Here is an 18,032-nt window from a genome sequence, read left to right as displayed (position 1 = left end):
AGGATCTGCATTTATGGAGCTGAATTTCCCTAGCTCTGCTGCATAAAGCTTGAGTAGCATTACTAGTTCTTTTTTTCTTGGGTTAGGAACTGCCAAAGATCTTTATTTTACTAGTGATACTAAGAAGGTTGCTGGTTTTCCCCAGCTCTGCAGATCCCATAGATACAGTACCACTGGTCAGATGTGTTCACTGAGGGGATCTGCATTTTCGGTTAAAGGATCATGTATTTGTCCTCTATTCATCAGGTAGAATTAGGAAGGCCAAAGTAAAAAAGTTTTCTGGTTGAGCAGAATTGAAAGGCAGAATTGGAGTTGTGCACAACCATTGCCTTAGGATTTATCTGAGCATTAGTTTTTAGTTTCACTTTCATCTTTCTCCTGACGCTCCGGCAAAACAGAAACCAGCAACCCCCCTAGAGTTATTCCCCTCTGACATAGGCAAATTTGAAGTGCTGAGGTAAAAAATTGTCAGAAATATGGCTTTCAGACAGACCTCACTATGCTTATCCTGAAGCAGTCAGTTCCAAGGCTGCACAAAGTGTTGTTGACTGTTGTATTAGTTTTTTTAGCATAGATCAGCTTTGCTGTCACCCCATGACTCCTGTCTGACCGGGGGCTGTGGTTGAGACGATCAAACCGAGCTTCGGCTGGAGGATGACTCAGAAAGCTGTGCATGCATTTGCATGTCTTATAGCTGAGAGTCCAGCCCGGGGTGGGACTTACAGGGAATTGAAACCAGCTTGCAAGAACTCAAAGTTTTGAGTTAGCGGCAATACTTTCTGACAAGGCAAGGTACTCCTGTAGTGATGTCTGGGGTCAGTGGATGGAGGGAAGGCAGCAGGTACAGGACGCCCGCTGCCTCCAGTACCCCGTTTTCCTCTCAGGGTTATCTCTGGGATGGCAACAATAAAACAGAGGAGGCTGAAAGCCCTCAGAAGCTGACAACATCTGAAGAGGAGCAAAGCAGCCAAGCATCAGTCTACCAACAACAGCAAGAGCAGTAGTAAGTAGCAAGGAGCCTGGCTGAGGTGGTGTTGCACGTAGCGGGTGCCTGTTCTCCACCTTGAGATGCACACCTTCGAAGGCAGAAGTACTTTATAGAGAGCCTGTAAATGGGACTGGGCACAAAGGTAGCTTGTCCTTGTCCTCTCAGAGCCACCTGCAGTCAGCCTGAACCTACCTATGAACAACGCTACCTACGCGGGACCCGAGTTGTTCTGGCAGGCTTGGTGATGGCATGGCTTACGCTTCAGGCGATAGCAGCGGCCGGTTCTGTGCGTTTGATATTGCTGTGTCTAGTGTCAGTTTCTTGGCAGCTTGTTTCAAAGTGAAATTTCAAATCTGGTTCTAGCTCCTTGTTTTCTGTCTCCTAATATTTCATCCTGGAAAGTCTAAAAATACTTCTTTGGCTTAAGAGGTGGATATAGGCTGCATTCCAGCACTGATCTGAATGCAGTCCAGGACACAGAACAGCTTCCAACAACTTCATGCTGACAAAAGTAAAGCCAAAGCTTCAGCCCTCAATTTTATTTTAGGCTTTATTGAGACCTATGCTCATTCCATCTCTGGTTTTCCAGTGATAATTCTTAGATAGCTTGTATAAGCTCTAGCTTGCAGATATAATACAGAATAGAAACGGACAGTAGTGTGTGTGTATTTTATGCACATGTGCTTAATACATATATGCTTAGCTGACCAAAGCAAATTGTTTACAGTCTTTTTCCCCAAATGGGCCTTTTCTAAGCTGTTAGTAACAGTGCATGTCACGCTATTATTATTATTATGTGCTGAGTTTGCTTCAGCTTGCCTTTTTTTTCCCCTGCCTTTCAAAGTGCAGCCGGCAGAAACTGAAGGCCGTTTCAGTTTCCTTTCCCTTCTTTCTGGATGAAGAAGGTGGAGCCACGCTGTGAAAGAGGTGGCAGGTTGCTGATCACAAGCAGCAATCAGCAGCTTTCCACTGTAACCCACGAACCTTTGCCTACTAGGTGGTAATGATACAGGGGCTATTAAGAGCTGGGTAGCTTTGAAATCCGTCAGCGCTTTAATGACGGACTTTCAGGAGAGCAAACAACCATTCCTGAGTTACAGTCTATGTTTATTTTCTGCCACTTCCAAACCTGAAAGACCCTCTTGTCTTCCCTGCCCTTGCACTGGCATATATCCCCAGTGGAGTGAGAGCAGCCCTAGTTAGCTTATGTACTTGTGCTATGTACATTTTTTTGCCCTTTTTCCTCTGGGGTGGGAGAGGGATAGTGGGATTTTTCCCATTGGTATAACTGTCTTTACCCAAATTTAGTCAGGGTTATGAACCCCTGGTATAGGTTAGGTAAATACTTAATCTGTTGGAGCTCCCTGGTGAATTTAAAGCTAGAGCAAATACATGCACACACATTCTGACCGGATGATGGGATCCCCCCTAAAACTAGGTAAGCTTTTGGGGGAAGAATAATTTAAAGCCCTGTTCCCTTTTTCATCTTGATATGATGCTTACAGAGAGAAAGCTGTTGTGCATCAGCTGCGAGGACTGTGCACTTAGTATTTTTTGCTACGTGATGTGAAAGATTCTGTCTTGTGTCTTCATAGAGCTGTAACAGAGAATTCATTCCTAAACCTGGCGTGTACAAATTAAAGTCTGCATTAGTATGTAGTTAATGAGGAGGAGAGATGAGGGAAAGGCAGGTTCAAACAGAAACCGTGTAATATGAGTGGGAAACAAACGATCAAAAAAAGAAGTGGGCAAGACTGGGGTTTGCTCCCTTCCCTCAAGGGTCAGTTTGAAGGAGATGAAGCCACTAAAACTGTGATTTCCTTAACTAACCCAGATTAAAGTGGTAGAAGGTCTCTGAAATGCTGAAGTTGTTATTCTTAAAACAAAAATTAACAGGTACTTTCATTTTTCTATCTTTGTTCTGTTATTTCAAGTTATGTTTGAAAAAGATCTCAGATAAAATATAATTTCAGCAATGAAAAAGCTGACTCAGCCTTTTAGCCATCAATCCTTTTGAACATGATGCTTAAAACTAAAATAGTAGGACAGCCCCAGACTAGCCCAGGTTTTCAGGCTCTGGGATGACCAAGGGTTGAACCAGTTTGAAAGCTAAAGTCATAGAGTTCCAGTAGAAGAAAAAATGCACAGACTAGCATTAACCTAGAAGGCTTTCTGGAATATGCATAGCAGAGGGAACATGAGGGGCCCAAGCAGGATACCTCTGTGCCAAGGAGTGGCTCTATTCCAACTTGTGTGCTGCTTGCTATTTTCTGGAAGCAGCCAGAATGTGTTTTTTTCTGCCAGCAAAGCAGGAGTCTGAGTCTCTGTTGAAGCTTCTGAGTATGTGTGTCATTTGTTTCCACGCAAACTCTCCCATCTCAGGCTGTGCTTCAGAGAAATCGGGAGTGGGAAAACACCTTAGCAGCATCTTAGGGTGAAATCAGATGACCTTTCATGTAGACTGGACACATGAAATATGTGTGGGACTTGGCATGTTGTAGTCTCATCCACTAGTCGATATTCAAGCTTGACTATTAAAAAGTACAAGGCGGGCAACTGGTGTTAGAGGGTAATTTTCCTCTTGCTTTGGAAAAGCCCTTATGTAGTATGTCAAGGCTGAGAAGAGATAATAAAGTGATCCTAATTAAGTTAAGAAAAATACTTGTTCAAATGCAAAATTGAATTGAAACTTTGCACCTCCCCCTCCAGTTCTATATGGGAAGTGGTTTCAGGCTGTGGAGAAAAAATCACCAGGATGACAAGTGTTGGAAACTGCTTATGATAATAAGTTTGCATTTAAGTTATTTCACTTCATCTGCTAAGTGCCATGAAATTAACTTGTGAATTCCCAAATTGCCCCTGTTCATGTCTATTCAGAAACAAAAGTCTGTGCAGGAGAAAGGGTGGAGGAAAGTGGGGAAATTAGACACTGAACTGTAGCTAGTGCCTGAAAAAGAAAATGCTGTCCCTATTCAAGCAGTCTGTCCTTGGCGCCTGTAAAGCTGGCAAGAGTAATATTGGTTCAAGTAAAAATCCATTAAAAAAAATCAAATTCAAAATAATAAAACGTGAAGATATATTGTCACACAGCTGGTAACAATCCCTCATAATTTTGTGTGAAAGAAGAGCAGGATTACTAGAATGCTTGACTTGTGGAATTGTATTCTTTAATGGCCAAAAGCCAAATCCATCAGGGCTTTCTTTCCTTCCTTTTCCAGTCTTCATCCTGAATTTAAAAAAAAAAAAAATCTACAGTGTGTAACACCTCTCAATCTTTTGCCGATAGAGAATGCTTAGCAGTTCTTCTGAAAATTTTATTTTCTTTCACTATCTGAGATTTCTTTTTAAAAAGAACAAATTAGTCTACAAAACTGGAGGTGGATGCTTAGCAGAATGCTTGTTTTTCCCACTGCCTTGCCACTGGTGGGAGGGAGTAGCACTGGAGTGCTATTTGAATCATTGACAATCTGTTTAGGGTTAAACTCTGCATTTGCTGTGCAGGAGAAATCTCTCAACTCTCTATCCTTCAGGCTGATGTACTAATCTTTACAGCCCAGTGGGGCGACTCAGGGATGCCCGGCTTCCCTGTGGTCAGTAGCCAGCCTTGTCTCTAGCCAAGTGTTTGGTGGCAGGCTCTATGTAAGAGGATGACTCTGCAGTAAGATTTGTGTTAGTCTGGATTATGGAGGTTGCTGTGTTCCTCATAGTGTTTGCAGAGGAGGGGAGGAGGTTCTTCTAACTCCTGTGTTAGAAGGCTTTCTCAGGAAAGCTTGATTTGCACAAGGCCTGCCATGTTCCCTTGGTGCATAGCTTGATGAGGAGCTGTGGTGAGACGATGAGTAAGGAACGTATGGGAGGATACTGTGTTTGGGCAGGGCTAATAAAATAACAAATACTGTGGTGCAGAGGCAGAGGAGGAGAAAATATATCGTTGAAAAGAAGGTGGGGGAAGCAGAGATGAATATGCCACTAGCTTAAGTCTTAATCTTCATTGTGATACAGCATCTGACCTGCTCAGCTCTCCAGGCATGCTGGCAAGGCTGACTCGCAACACACGGATGCCTCTGCTGGGCGTAGCTTGGCTCAGCACTGGCGTTGCCAAGCCCAGCGCCTGGAATGGATGGATGGATGGATGGGTGGACGTATGGATGCTTCTGTGCTCCTCGCGGCTAGTGATTACCAGGTGCTCCAGCTGGCTCGGCGCACTCACTGCATCCCTGGCACTGTGCTGCACTGAGGTAACTGAGCTGCTTTGGGACCTGGGGACAGCATAAACACGGCCACATCTGACTTAATTTGGGTCTTCTGACTTCTGACTTCATTGGGTCTGGTGTCAGTCTGCCACACTGCCACAGCAAACTCTGTCCTGTTGGTGTAGTCTGCCCACGAGCATATGCTGACTAATGGCGTGTTAGTGTTTTCAGGGAAGAGACAATGCTGTGCGGCAAGCCGAGTTTGGGCTGAGAGCTACCCCTTGGCTCCCTGATTTGATCCATCACTGTAACAATTTCCTTAGAGCTTTAGAAGGTGGTTGAGATTGTCCAAAATGGGGTTCTGGCTGAAGCACCTGCAGTTCTTTCTGCTGGGCTGTCACATGCTGAGCCCAAACCAAGCTGTTGAATCTGAGCCCCATCTTAACTCTTGGAAATTCAGTTTTGAGATTCAGTTTTACTTTTTGGACCAAATTTTAACTTCAGGAATTTCTCTACAAGCTTGTGGGTATCGGAGAATTGAGATTTGGGTGCCAACAGCAGAACCGCAGGTCTGTTGCTTTTCCTGCTTGTTTCTGACTCATGCCTTCTCCTGGGTCTCTCTCTGCTGCTGTTTTCCTTCTCGCTCTTTACCTGTGAAAGTTCACTTCTGCAGGATTTAACTCTTTGTTTTATCCTAGGACCTCACTATGGCAAAAATGTTGGCCATTATAATGAAAGCTTTAGCTAACCAGAGGGACCAGATACAGAAGTGAGTTACCCTTGCTTAATAAGCTTCAAGACATCAGCTGAATTGTGGTAATTAAGTGCACTCCTAGCCTGTGGCAAACACGGGACAAAATCCATCTTTGTAGACTTTTGATGATAAACATTTTCTGCTAATGCAGTTTATTTTCTGCCTCTCATGTTAAGAGCACACACGCAGCTAGGATGAATCAGTGAATAATATTACGTAATTCGCTTTTGTCTCTGAGCTGCAAACTGGTAAGATGCTGATGCTGATGAAGATGGAAAGCCAGAGCCCCAAGCCTGCACGCAAGATTTGTACACCCTCCCAAAGCTCCGCTTACGGCACCGCCGGGGCGCAGAGCATATTGCTTGACTGAGTTCTAGAACTGTGGCTGTCGTTAGCATCTGGCCGTGCGTGCACTGCGACATGGGGATACCTGCAGGACAGTTGTCTGCTCACTGGGCTTTGGCATCTTGTAGCCCTCTGATTTGGCAGCTTCCATGGAGCTTAGCAGCATATGGCTGCTCCATCAGGCATGGGAGCCTTGGTGAAAGCAATACTTTGTGGTGGCGTGGACTTGACTGCTCTTAAAACAATTCCTGATAATTGAATGCGAAGTTCAGCTTAGTGTATCTTTGAAGGAGATTCAACAGTTGTCTTTGGCAGTTTGGTCCCTTTTCTCTTTTAAATTCAGTCTTAACATATTATTTAATACAGTATTTCACCTGTATCTTCCCTTGAGTCCTTCCTCCAGGTTGAACCTGCCCAGGTCTTTTTCCCAAGCTTTAGTCATTTGTATTGCTCTCCAACTACACTCTCCTTGGTTTCTGTCTCTTACACAGAGCACATAGTGCAGTGGAGCGAAATATTTAGCTTTCAGCTTTGTGGCATTCATGTACCGATGCACCCACAGTATAAAACACAGTGGAACTGGAAATAGTTTATAACCGCCATTACTTTTGTAACTCTTTAAACTATTTCACACTTCATTTGGAAAGCTCCCCAGTGGTAGATGGCTGGAGCAGGCTTGTGAAAAAACTGAAGGGCACAGATCTGCAAAAAACATTATTGGTGAATAGCAGTTCTCATGTGTTCTTTTCCATTTTAGAAATAAACTATTTCATACAAACCTGAAAGAAAGTAGAGCAAAGGTTTCTATGATCTATATCATGAAAGCATTGAAAAGGTGTCGTTACGTGATGCTAGCTGGATGAGCAGTTACACAGAGGATTCAGAATTTAAGATTGCACACATGGTGTTCTCTTTGTTGCTTGTCGCTCAAACTGTAATCTATCTTTGCAGGTTTTCTATGACTGTATTGCATGCTTCTCCTGACTGAAATGTTTCTATACCTATCTATTTATATATATTGTTATATAGGTATTTATCTTCCCACTACTGTGATATTTGATGTCTATCTGTTAGAAAAATCGTAGAAGGTTGCTTTTTGGTTTTATTTCAATACAGATGCATTCTCTTATGAGGTTATAACTTTCTTACTCTCATTAATATTTGTTCAGTCTGTGTAATTAGTCAATACGTTCTCATTTTCTCTGAAGAAAATAAACCAAAAAAAGTCTCATCAAGATTTATATGATCTATAAAGGTAAAAGATGATTTGTTTCTCTTCTCTGAAGAGCTATAACCTGGGTAAGGTGTTCTCCCCTACTCCTCCAGTGACTTCTGTATTTTTATTTATAAAACGACCCTACCTCAAAGATAGGCTTAAGTCATATAACAAAAAGAATCATTATTAGGGAACCTGTAAAGTTAAATTCTTTATCATCTTTTCTGGTTGTGGATTTTGAAGCACTTCGTATATATTCGTATAAAGTACAAGAAGTCTGCACACCACTGATAGCTTAAAATCTTCACATTTCCTTAATTGCTACCCAGGTAAGAAGGATAATTTGCTCCAGACTTATGGCTATTGTGGCAACTCTGAAACTGACTGGAATATTAAATTGACAGGCTGTAGTGGGTTTTATAGGCTTTACTAGATCAGAGGTTTTGTCTGAACAAAGAAATGACATGCAATATCCTGCAAACCGGCTAAAAGCACACTGGAGGTGGGTTTTTGCATTAACTTTCTTTCCTTCAAAAAAAATCTCAAGAAAATAAGGGACAGTAGGTGCGGATTTTAATTTTAGCGTTAGAACCGGTAAGGCAGGTGGAGTATCTCAGGCAGCAGCTCATCTGGCTCCTTTCCTGCTGTAGGCTTGAAAAGCAAAGACCAGTTCATACCTTGACTTTCACCCACCCCACAAAAACTTTACCGTGTGCTCGCTCTTCCTTCCCCCTGATCCCAGTACCCAAAACTACACTGGTACATATCTATCTTTCCAGAGACCAAGGTGAACACTATAAAATTAGATAAGCTCACTAATGCCTTTTTTGTTGTTGTTGTTAACCTGGGCTGGAATAAGGCACGTAGTATAAGCAGTACGTAACAGACAACCAAGAGTTGGTATCCTGTTCTCTCTTTCCCTCCCCCACTGGAGACTTGACATCCTCATTTTTATTTCAGTAACATGGAAACCAAATTGGCCTTTAAGTAGGCACTCTTTTAACCACAATGACTCTTAAAATGCTCTTTGGAAAACAGAGCAAAGCTTTCCCTGGCGATGAGTGTAGTGTCACCTCTACCCCTTTTGTAAATTGATTGATCTTCGCTGTATTTCATGTGCCGTCCTTCTGAGCTCCAGAATAATGACCACAGTCAGATGTCAGAAGAGTGGTCCCCACCTGCCCTCCCGGATTCTGAGCCTTCCAGCCAAAAAGCAGAAGCAGAGAAAGGAAATGATTCACGGCATAAGGGCTAGGTTTGATATCGTGATTTCTCATACATGTGCAGACACGCAGAGGTCCATGCTTCCTTTTTAATTTGATTCCTAATTTTTAAAAAAATAACCAAGCCAACACTGTTTAAGTCATCAAAGTACATCTGATGATATAAAAGCTCATCTGCTCTCTAGTGCTGTGAAGCAGTGGGATGTCTGAGCTGCACTGATGTTTTTTTGGGGGGAAAATATGTAGCCTTGCAACTCACAATTCCAGCCATTTTTTCACTGACAAAGGAAGGGGAGTATAAAAGGTACTTAATAATTTTTGTGTATGGACTTGAGAGAAATATGATCTTAATATCTGAAGCAGACAAGAAAAATACTAAAAAAATTCCTTGAAACTAATAAACTGTATGGCAGCTTGTCAAAGGCAGTTTGGGATAAACTGTAAATGCTACTACTCAGTCAAATAAAATTCTGAAAAACCATCACTGATGGGGATTGTTATGCCATAAGCAAGATGGGTTGTCAAAACTTCTTTTAAGTAACTGTTGCAGTTGTGCTACGAATGCCAGGAGGGTGTTGCTGCTCTCTTAGCTCCTGCCTTTGAGGGTCTGGGATTCAGTGGAGAGGTGAAGAACAGTCTCACAGGCACCAGAGTATGCTGTCAGGAAGGGAAAAGGTCATATTAAATGGCACCATTAAAGCTCACAGCTCTATCTTTACTAGTTTTATCTCATAAATTAATCCACATCCTCCTAGAATAAGTCTTCAAAGAGAAAGAGGTAATTGGATATAAATACTTTCCTTCCCAAACCCTGGATTACAGTGATACGACAGCAGGCAGCTTTTTGCACTTTCATCTCTTTGCATGATTTTCATTCCCCTTTTTAGTCTTAGTCTCGAGCCTCATCCGCTCATTGCTTTTGCACAGCCAACTGTGCCTCTCTGCTTCCTGGCTTGTCCTCTAGCCACCCCCTGTGGCCCTTTCTTCTTTTAAGAGGCTCAGCCCCTCATTATTCTTTGTTGCCTGCTCTTCTCCTTGTGCCTTCCCCACGACGAAGTCGGATGAGTTATTTGTGCCCATGTGTGCCGATAAAACCCTGCCAAATGCTGCAGAGAGATGTGAGCTTACTCTGATAGATGGAGCCGACTGCTGCTTAGTGCCTTCCTGGTAAACCTGCACCCCTGTGGCTCAGCTTCTGCTGAGTGGGAGCAGTGTAAACTCCTACCCACACAATACACCGTGTAGATAAAACCCTCTGTTTTCACCAAGTGGAACTGACATGTTTTCATCACTCTTTTGATCATCTCGAGTCTTTAATACACTCTGAACCCTGTCCTGCCTCTTTGCTGTCACGTTAGATTGATAGCTCCTTGAGACAGCAACAACATTTTGAATTAAGTCTAGCAAAACAGCGCCTTTGTCCTGATGCAGTGAGTCGCACCTTAGGCATGACAGCAAGATAAATATGCCCAAGGAATTCCTGGTGCCTGGTAAACTCAAGGCTGACAAGGAAACTGAGGCTTAGGCTGAGAGCAAGTCACCTGGGTCCATCACAAACAGTATGATTTTGCACACTCCCTGGACAACTTTTGGGCAGACTGCCTGAATACACAAGGTGCTCGGTGGCCTCGAGGTATGGGGTGGGACTGACAGCACCAGCGCTCTTCCCAGTAGACAGTGGTCTTCCTCTGTGCTTGACCAAGCTGTGGAAGTAGTTGTCTACTGCGTGGAACATTTTGATTCAAGGAAGTGGTTTGATTTGAAATGCATAAGGTTTGAGGGCAGCAGTCTAGAGTAAGACTTGAATAAGAAAAGTGAAGGCTATGCTAAAAGTTTCTGAAAACGTTATCCTTGGTCTTCACAGCAAACTCCAAATACAACAATTATTTCTACAGTATTTACCAAAAAATCCCAAAGAACTGGGTCAAAATAAATACCAGTTTTGATATGAAGTTATTTGCTACATCAGCAGAAAACTGACCTTGCTGATGAAGGAACCCCCTTCTAGTCCTGGTTTTTGGTAGACAGGAAAAATAAGAGAGTGTTTTCTTTCATTTTAGTGTTGGCCCATATGTCTTGATAACTCCAAATGAAACCAGAAGAAACCAGTTGCAGCAAAGTAAGTTGAGTTGTCTAATACGATAATACATTATTTCTAACTGAATGTTTAGGGGATTGTGCACTTCATTGCCCTTGCAACTTTTATCCTTATTTTTACAGTGCTTTTAGATGTACAGCTATGACAATAAAGTCAGTGTTACGAGCATTCTCCATCATCATGTAAGCTTTTCTTAAGATTAACTTCTCATCTGGCTAAACTTCATGCAGAATAAGTCTTGTTCAGGTTTTCAGTAATTCCAGTGCTGGATCTGTTCAAGCTGGCTTTGACAAGACTCAGCTGGAATTAGCCTTATCCCACTTTTACACAATTGAATTCAGATTGGAGAACTCAACTTCGAATGCTCTCTGGGTTAGGGGGAGGAAGAAATAAAATATAAGTAAGAAATATTTTTGAAAATCCTGTGATGTGGAGAGTAAAGCAACTAGTACTGCTGTTGGTTCTTGAACCTCTGTTTAAGGATTATAGGTGGCTCTTCTAATGAAGCTGGTCAAGATGATTTTAGAGGGAAAATATCTCTGAATGTAAGTTCACTTTTGCTTGCTTTGAGTCTTTCTGGTGAAAGTAGCTAAGCAGGAACCTCTACCAGAAAGATTAGTCATGTGTTAAAAAGCCCTCATTGGCAAAGTCACAGCAAGAGTCAGTCATGAAAGAAATTCTGTATGCAGAGGTGACCAAGCACTGCAGTCCTAAACTCCTATCTGCTTGTTTGTGCAAGATATGAAAGCTGAAGGAGTGTCAGCACTCCTCACGTTTTGAGCCCTCAAGGAAACAGTATGATTAAATTCTTTCTTCTCAAATGTTGTGAGTTTGGCTGAAATGCTTCACCAGCAGGCTGGTGTGGGTTTCCTTTGGTTGCAAGAAAGAAAATGGACTCTCCTGAACCAAACCATAATCTTCTGTGAAGAGAAATAAAAGCACGTTATTTTAGAGCTGACTATGACACTAACAGCGAAGGTTCTGCTACTCCAATGAAGACCTGTTTTCACTTTGTGCCACCAGCAAGCAAGGTCTGAAGCATGCAAAGTATTTCTGCATTGGGTACTGGCAGAAATAGGGCCTCACAGAATCCAGTCTCTACCTAAGTGCTTGTTTTAAAGGTGAAATAGCAAGCTAGTGTCTCTCTTGGGGCTCTTTAGAGACTTGCCCAGGAACTGGCTCTATCTTGTTTAGAGGAGAGCAGGTGTTAGCATCTGATAGCCATAGCCTGCCATTAGAAATTATGGTTCATGTTGGTTTTAGTAAGAGTGAAATGACCTCCTAGAGCAACTGAAGTACTACTGTAAAACACAGCTCCTCTTTCCATGGCTTTGTTGGCCTTGCTATTGAAAGGAATTGTTGTTTTTTTTCCAGTCAGTTGATTGGAGAGAGCAGTTGAATCAACCAGCCATCCTAGAGCATATGGCTGGTGCCCCTGGCTGTATTGACTAGACTTCCACCAACTACACTGGGAGCTTGCCACCCATCTCACATGTGGACAGCTATGTTGATATAACTTAATTTGAAGCTGAATTATTCATTACTCCTGTTTTTATTTAGGGAGCATGTGGTTGGGAGGGAAAATTATTTATTCATTTCCCTGCTGGGGAGCGTTACTCCACAAGCATTTCCCTCCATGCAGCAGTAAAATCTTAATCGTAACAACTTCTGCTTTACTTGCAGGAGTGAATACTGTGGCATTTACCTACAGGTTCTCAGGGGTTCAAAGCGGTCTATTAGCAGTCCCTTAGCTGTTTTTTGTTTTGCTGTTGCGGTTGAGTCCTAGGGTTTGCTCACCATACAGTCTTGGGTTAGGCAAAATGTTTGCCTTGTTTCCTGATCATTGCGGTGATTGTGTAACCTCGGCGGGGGGGGATTGTCTGCACCCCTTGAGAACAAGTTTGTCTGTTCCTGGATAGGTCTTCAAGGTTACATACAGTTAGTGATACTGCTTGCTTTTGGGAACTGCCTCTAACTTCCATATATTTGTTTCTTTGTGTACCTGCTCAGTTGCTAAGAAGGAGCTGGATAACCTGGAGCGGTGGAAGGAAGAGCACAGGCCAGGGCCAATTAAGTTGCTTCCACAGAGACTGGGTAAGACATGTTAATCAGCTATTACGAATTGCAAAATGTTATTTTCTAGGACATGAGACATCTTTCACTTTTTCTCACATGCTACTTATTAAAGAGATTCAGTGTCAATAAGGGCTAACATGACCAGTACGTGCTGTATGTGCTCTGTGCTTTTTGATGATCATGGTAATGAAGATGTTTCTGAAACAAAACAGCATAGATTGTCACTCAAGAAATCTGTCGAGATCAGTGTAGAAAATCTATGCCAACATTTGGGAAAAAGAGGTGGATTATCCCTCCTGCTGGTGACGTTGTCTCTGGTTAATGTCTCTGATGGGACGCACACTTGGCATTAGTGTGCAGATGGACAGCATGTGTCAGCAACCCTCCAGTTACCCACAAGAAAACTCCGCTGTGTTATGGGCCAGTACATGTGCTTTCCTGATGGCTGGCTTCTGAAGAGGCAGAAGTGATCCCTGCAGCTTCAGGCGTTTGCAGGCTAAATGTGCAGGAGGCTCTGTATTACCCATTTTATAAAAATAACAACAGAGATAATTAAATTAAGAACAGGATAAAAAGCTACAGGAACTTAGGTCGCACTGAAAAAAAGCCAACTTTTTTTCTAGACAAGTGAGAGGAACCATAGAGGATCTCTTCAGTTGTAACCACTGTAAAGCATTTAATTTAGTGCTATTTGGGAGTTAGTTTAAAAAAAAATTAAAAAGACCAAAAAGAACCGCAACACCCACCCAGTCTTGTCCAAAGAGTAGGGCTGCAGGTTGTGCTGAAGCAGGAGGAAGGTCATTAGAAGTGCTTTTCAAGTACCAGTCTTCATCCTATCTTGTTTTAATATCTTTCTTTAATGTCTTGGCACAAGAAGTAGGAAAGAGCTGATGAAACTTGCTGACAAGACAAAACTTGAAAGCATCATCTGTATAGAACATGATGAGGATACTGCACAGCAAAAATGGGATGACCTTGAGGAACTGCGCTAATAAAAATGGGACAAAATTCATTCTGACAAAGTGAATGATTATAATGATGCCCTTATTAGTTTTGCAAAACTAGCACTCCTTTTCCTTCTTTTGGCTGTCATAGGAGAATTTGGGGTATGCAGTGCAGGCTATTTTCTGTCTGACCTGGGAACTAAGTTCTTTCTTTGCTGTGCTATACAAGGACTGGTTTACTGTGTATAAAAAGAGATACCAGGCAGGAGAGGGAGCAATTTAAACTGACTCCAAGCCAGATTTGTTTCTGGAGTCAAGGTGGTGTGGGTCCCACATGTTTGTTTTGCCCTGCAGCCTGAGTCCCAGTTGTTTGTCGTGATGAACCTGCCTTTGCAAGTTGGTTTAATGCCCTGTATTCCCACCATCCTGTGGCCAGACTTGCTGTTTGTGAGTTCATATATATTAGCTGCTTCTTGCCTGTGAGCAGTTCCTAGAAGACATGGTTCTATCCCAAGAGGGCCACAAAGCTTTTTGCTGAAAAAAGTGAAATGTGAAGACAGAAAGTTGGTGTGTAGTATCTAGGCAGAACGTGCGCAAACGGGCTGTGTGACTGGGGACGTGGTGGCAAACCTGCAGTGACTAAGAGTGTGGAGTGTCTTAACTTTTTCTAATCCCACTGCATTTAAAAATTTTCTTGGGAAAGAAGGAAATTAAGGAGCAAAAACAAAAAGCAAGAAAAAGCTGAAAGAATTCAAGGAGGTTATATGAGCTCTTCAGTCACTGTCTAGCTGCCATTTAGAAAGACCCCTGGAGACTGAGACACATGCACTATGTTCAGTGCCTCTGAAAAGAGGTAGGGTGCAAAGATTATTAGATCTCATCATTCCCACAGGAACAAATTTGGAACAGAAGAGAGCTCAAGGAAGGAGAAAAAATATAAGTGGCATCTTTAATTTCACAACTGTAGGTACTCATTAAGGTAAAAAAGTATCCTATGTTATTTTCTCAGAGTGATTTTAAGAGACTACACATCTAGTCCAAATCACCAGAGAATTCTTAAAGTTGAAATTTCTTAACACTTACGCTTTCCATAGGGAAATAAGTATTCTGGATTTAAACTCTGTAATATTTGACTGTCAAACTTTCAGTTACCATAGGAGGATGAGAGCAATGAAGGATGCAAGTTCCACCTTCCTCCATAAGCAATGAGTGAAGCAACAAATCATGCCTGATAAATGCAACAGCCTCTTTTTCAATTGTATTATATAAAGCCAGTCACGCCATACTCTGAATTCAGTGAAACATTCAACACATTACAGACAAGCCAACTTGAATGAATTAAGCCTATCTGAAAGGCCATAGGCAATGTCTAATAATGATCAGTAAAATACTTGTTTAGAGCCGATGTCCAGCAGTGCGTGCAGAAACTTACAGTGAACACAAGAGTGTTAAATGTTGCCAATAAAAGGCTAGAAATAAAGAAAGATCAAGCATCCAAAAGGTTTCAAAACTTGTTTAGTAGCAATTTTACTTCCTAGACCTGGAGAGGAGACACTCTACAATGCCAGCTGTATGCTTATTGCTACTGTAGGCTTCTTGCTTGTATATTGTATGGCTAGTCTTTCTTCAGAGCTTAATCTAATGGACTTATTGCTGGGCACAGAAATGTTTCCACACTTAGGGAATTGATCTCCCATTCACTGAACCTCACAAAAGCACCTAAAGATTAGTTCCTTCCATTAGTAAGTGGAGAAAGCTACTTTTAGTGAAGGGTGATCCCTCCTGAAAGATCTAGTATAGCTGTCTTACATTTCAGGCACCTCAAGTAGCACAGATCAGTCCAGCTGTTTCTGTAGAATTAACAGTCACACAGTGGGGAACTTCTCAGAAAATCACTAGGTGAAAATACAGCCCTCACCCTCAAAACGGGGTGGGGGCTGCTGTTGTTTTTGCAACAACTGAGGGAATGAATTAGTGGTTGCCCCAAAGCAAGAGAATACTTTGAAAAATAGCACAGCAGAACGATACACTCAAAACTACTCCCTCCATCCCTGAGGATCTATTATAAATTTCTCTGTGTGGTTGGCTTTGGGGGGAGGCGGGTGTGTCTGTGTTTTGTGTTGTGGTTTTTGTTTTGTTTTTTTTCAATTGAAGGCCAAACATTATGGCCAGAGCTTTAGATGTTCTCAAAAGACAGTCTGTGCCTTTGGAAAAGGCACCCTCTGCTACCTAGATATGAATAAGAGGTCTATGGGAAAAGGCTTTGATTTCCATTTCAGAGAGGGGATTCTTCCTCGAGCCCCAAGACATTGCTTAGAAGACATTCAAACGATAGCATCCCATCAGAGCTGGCAGAGACTTCAAGCTCCTAAATTTGACAAAAGAGAAACTTTTTGGCAATAAGATTTATGACTCTGTGTGTGACAAACTGAGCAAAGGTGGAGAGAGATGGATCTGAAAATGAAGACTCATCTGCAAAGCGTGACTGATCTTCTGAAAATGGAACAGTTCCTCAGTAAACTGTTCATATACTGTAAGACGTATTTGCTGGTAGAGTGGATGATACAGCGGATACTCTGTAAATAACAAGCTACTGCCTTTGATGGATGGATAAAATGATCAAAAAGGTCTCCTGTCTGTTCTCTTTAATGTCAGACAGCTACTGTAATTATGAAAAATTTCCTGTACATGCATACATCCAATCTGTTATATTGCTCTGTTCTGAAATGTCTGGCATTTGAACTTAAAATGCTCATGCAAAATGCAATTTATACTTTTTTTTTTTAAGTGGAAAGGAATCAGAGGCTCAAGCAAGGCAAAAACAGCAAATGATGCTCATGCAATCTAAATACCAGCAAAAGGTCAGGAAGAATAAATTTGTTTATTCTAAGAACTCAAAAAAAAAACTTTTCATGAAATGTTTTATATGGCTATAAAATAAACTCACAGCTGCTTGACAAAAGAAAGTCATGAAACCTGAAGGAAGCAGCAGAAAACTAGAAACAAATGTTCTGCACCAAAGAAAATGAGAAATCAGGCTATAAATATGTAGCAACCCATATCAATGATCATATCTAAAACAATAACCAGTACAGTAAAAGCCACTTACATGCCTTGCTGTATCTTCCGGCATGCTGCCTACACTTTGACTAATTAATCAATGTATCACCCCATCCAGTGCTTAGGTAGAAATGTTGTTCCTGTTATAAAAGGTATAAATGCTTGTAAGTTATCTATCAGCTGTGTGATTCCTTGCATGGATTCTCATTTATCAGTCCTAGATTTCTCAGCCTTCTTAAAGCTAATATTGGAGTAGCTGATGCACAGCATGCTTTATTCAGTGTCTCATTTTAAGAAAAAATTCTGGAAACTTTCCTCAAACACCCTTTAGATTCGAAAGATGTGCAGTACAGGAGTCAAGTCAAGTTACCTTATGTGTTCTTTGTATACATACATATGTAAAATAATTTTCTGTGTTATGTCATACAGCACAAGAGGGAAGAATATGTAAAAGCAAAAAAGGCAGCTGAAGAAGCTGAAAATCTGAAAAAGAAAGCAATTCAGAGAGAAAAGGTAAATATGGTTACTGCAGAGTTGAAGCCCTGTAACAAAGTTCATGTCTTGATGCTTGATTTTGCTGAACTACATGAAACAGGCTAATTAAATGAAATGTTAGCCCAAGATTGCATCAAGGAGTTGGGAAATCCAGTCCTCCTTCTCTTAGTAGCTGACTGAAGGATATCTGACCTGGTGTTCTTTGGGGCTTGAGTGTTCCTCTGGCTCTTCAGAAACTCCAGCCTTTTGGTTCCATCCGTCCTGAAGAGTTAGCAGTGAGAAAGGAAGAACACTAATGTTGTGAACAGTGATAACAGGTTATATAGCTCACTTTGTCACAGGCTTTCTCTGTAAGCCCTGATTATGGCAGATGGCACAAACACCTTCTAGAAATCCATAATTGCCTGCTGTACACATGGGAAGAATACAAGAAAATCCAGCCTGTCATGGTGGAAAAAGCATTCAAATCATGAAAAGGTCAGTGTAGTCTATCTGTGTTGTGCTGAGTGCACCCTGAAATTCAGATGCCCCTCCAGCCCCTTGCCAGAGCGGGGTGCCACACACAGGAATAAGATCACTTTTCCTTCTGTTATTTGCCATATATTGGCTTGATCTGGACAGGCTGGATCGATGGGCAGAG

General features: G+C 41.9%; 1 protein-coding gene across 1 annotated transcript; it reads left to right on the top strand.

The window, feature by feature from the left end:
- Positions 1 to 806: 806 nt before the first annotated feature.
- EPSTI1 (epithelial stromal interaction 1 (breast)) lies at positions 807 to 17,410 on the top strand (the record flags this gene model as incomplete). Its single annotated transcript, XM_010285755.1, has 5 exons — positions 807 to 1,003; positions 10,780 to 10,838; positions 12,828 to 12,911; positions 16,625 to 16,698; positions 17,327 to 17,410. Coding segments are annotated over exons 1-5 (498 nt in total), but the record flags the coding sequence as incomplete, so codon positions are not given.
- Between the last annotated feature and the right edge of the window lie 622 nt (positions 17,411 to 18,032).

The sequence above is a fragment of the Phaethon lepturus genome, unplaced genomic scaffold (genome assembly GCF_000687285.1).
Source record: "Phaethon lepturus isolate BGI_N335 unplaced genomic scaffold, ASM68728v1 scaffold9080, whole genome shotgun sequence".
Taxonomy (NCBI): Eukaryota; Metazoa; Chordata; class Aves; order Phaethontiformes; family Phaethontidae; genus Phaethon; species Phaethon lepturus.
Note: the sequence above shows the minus strand (reverse complement) of the source record. Positions and strands in the feature narration are given on the sequence as shown.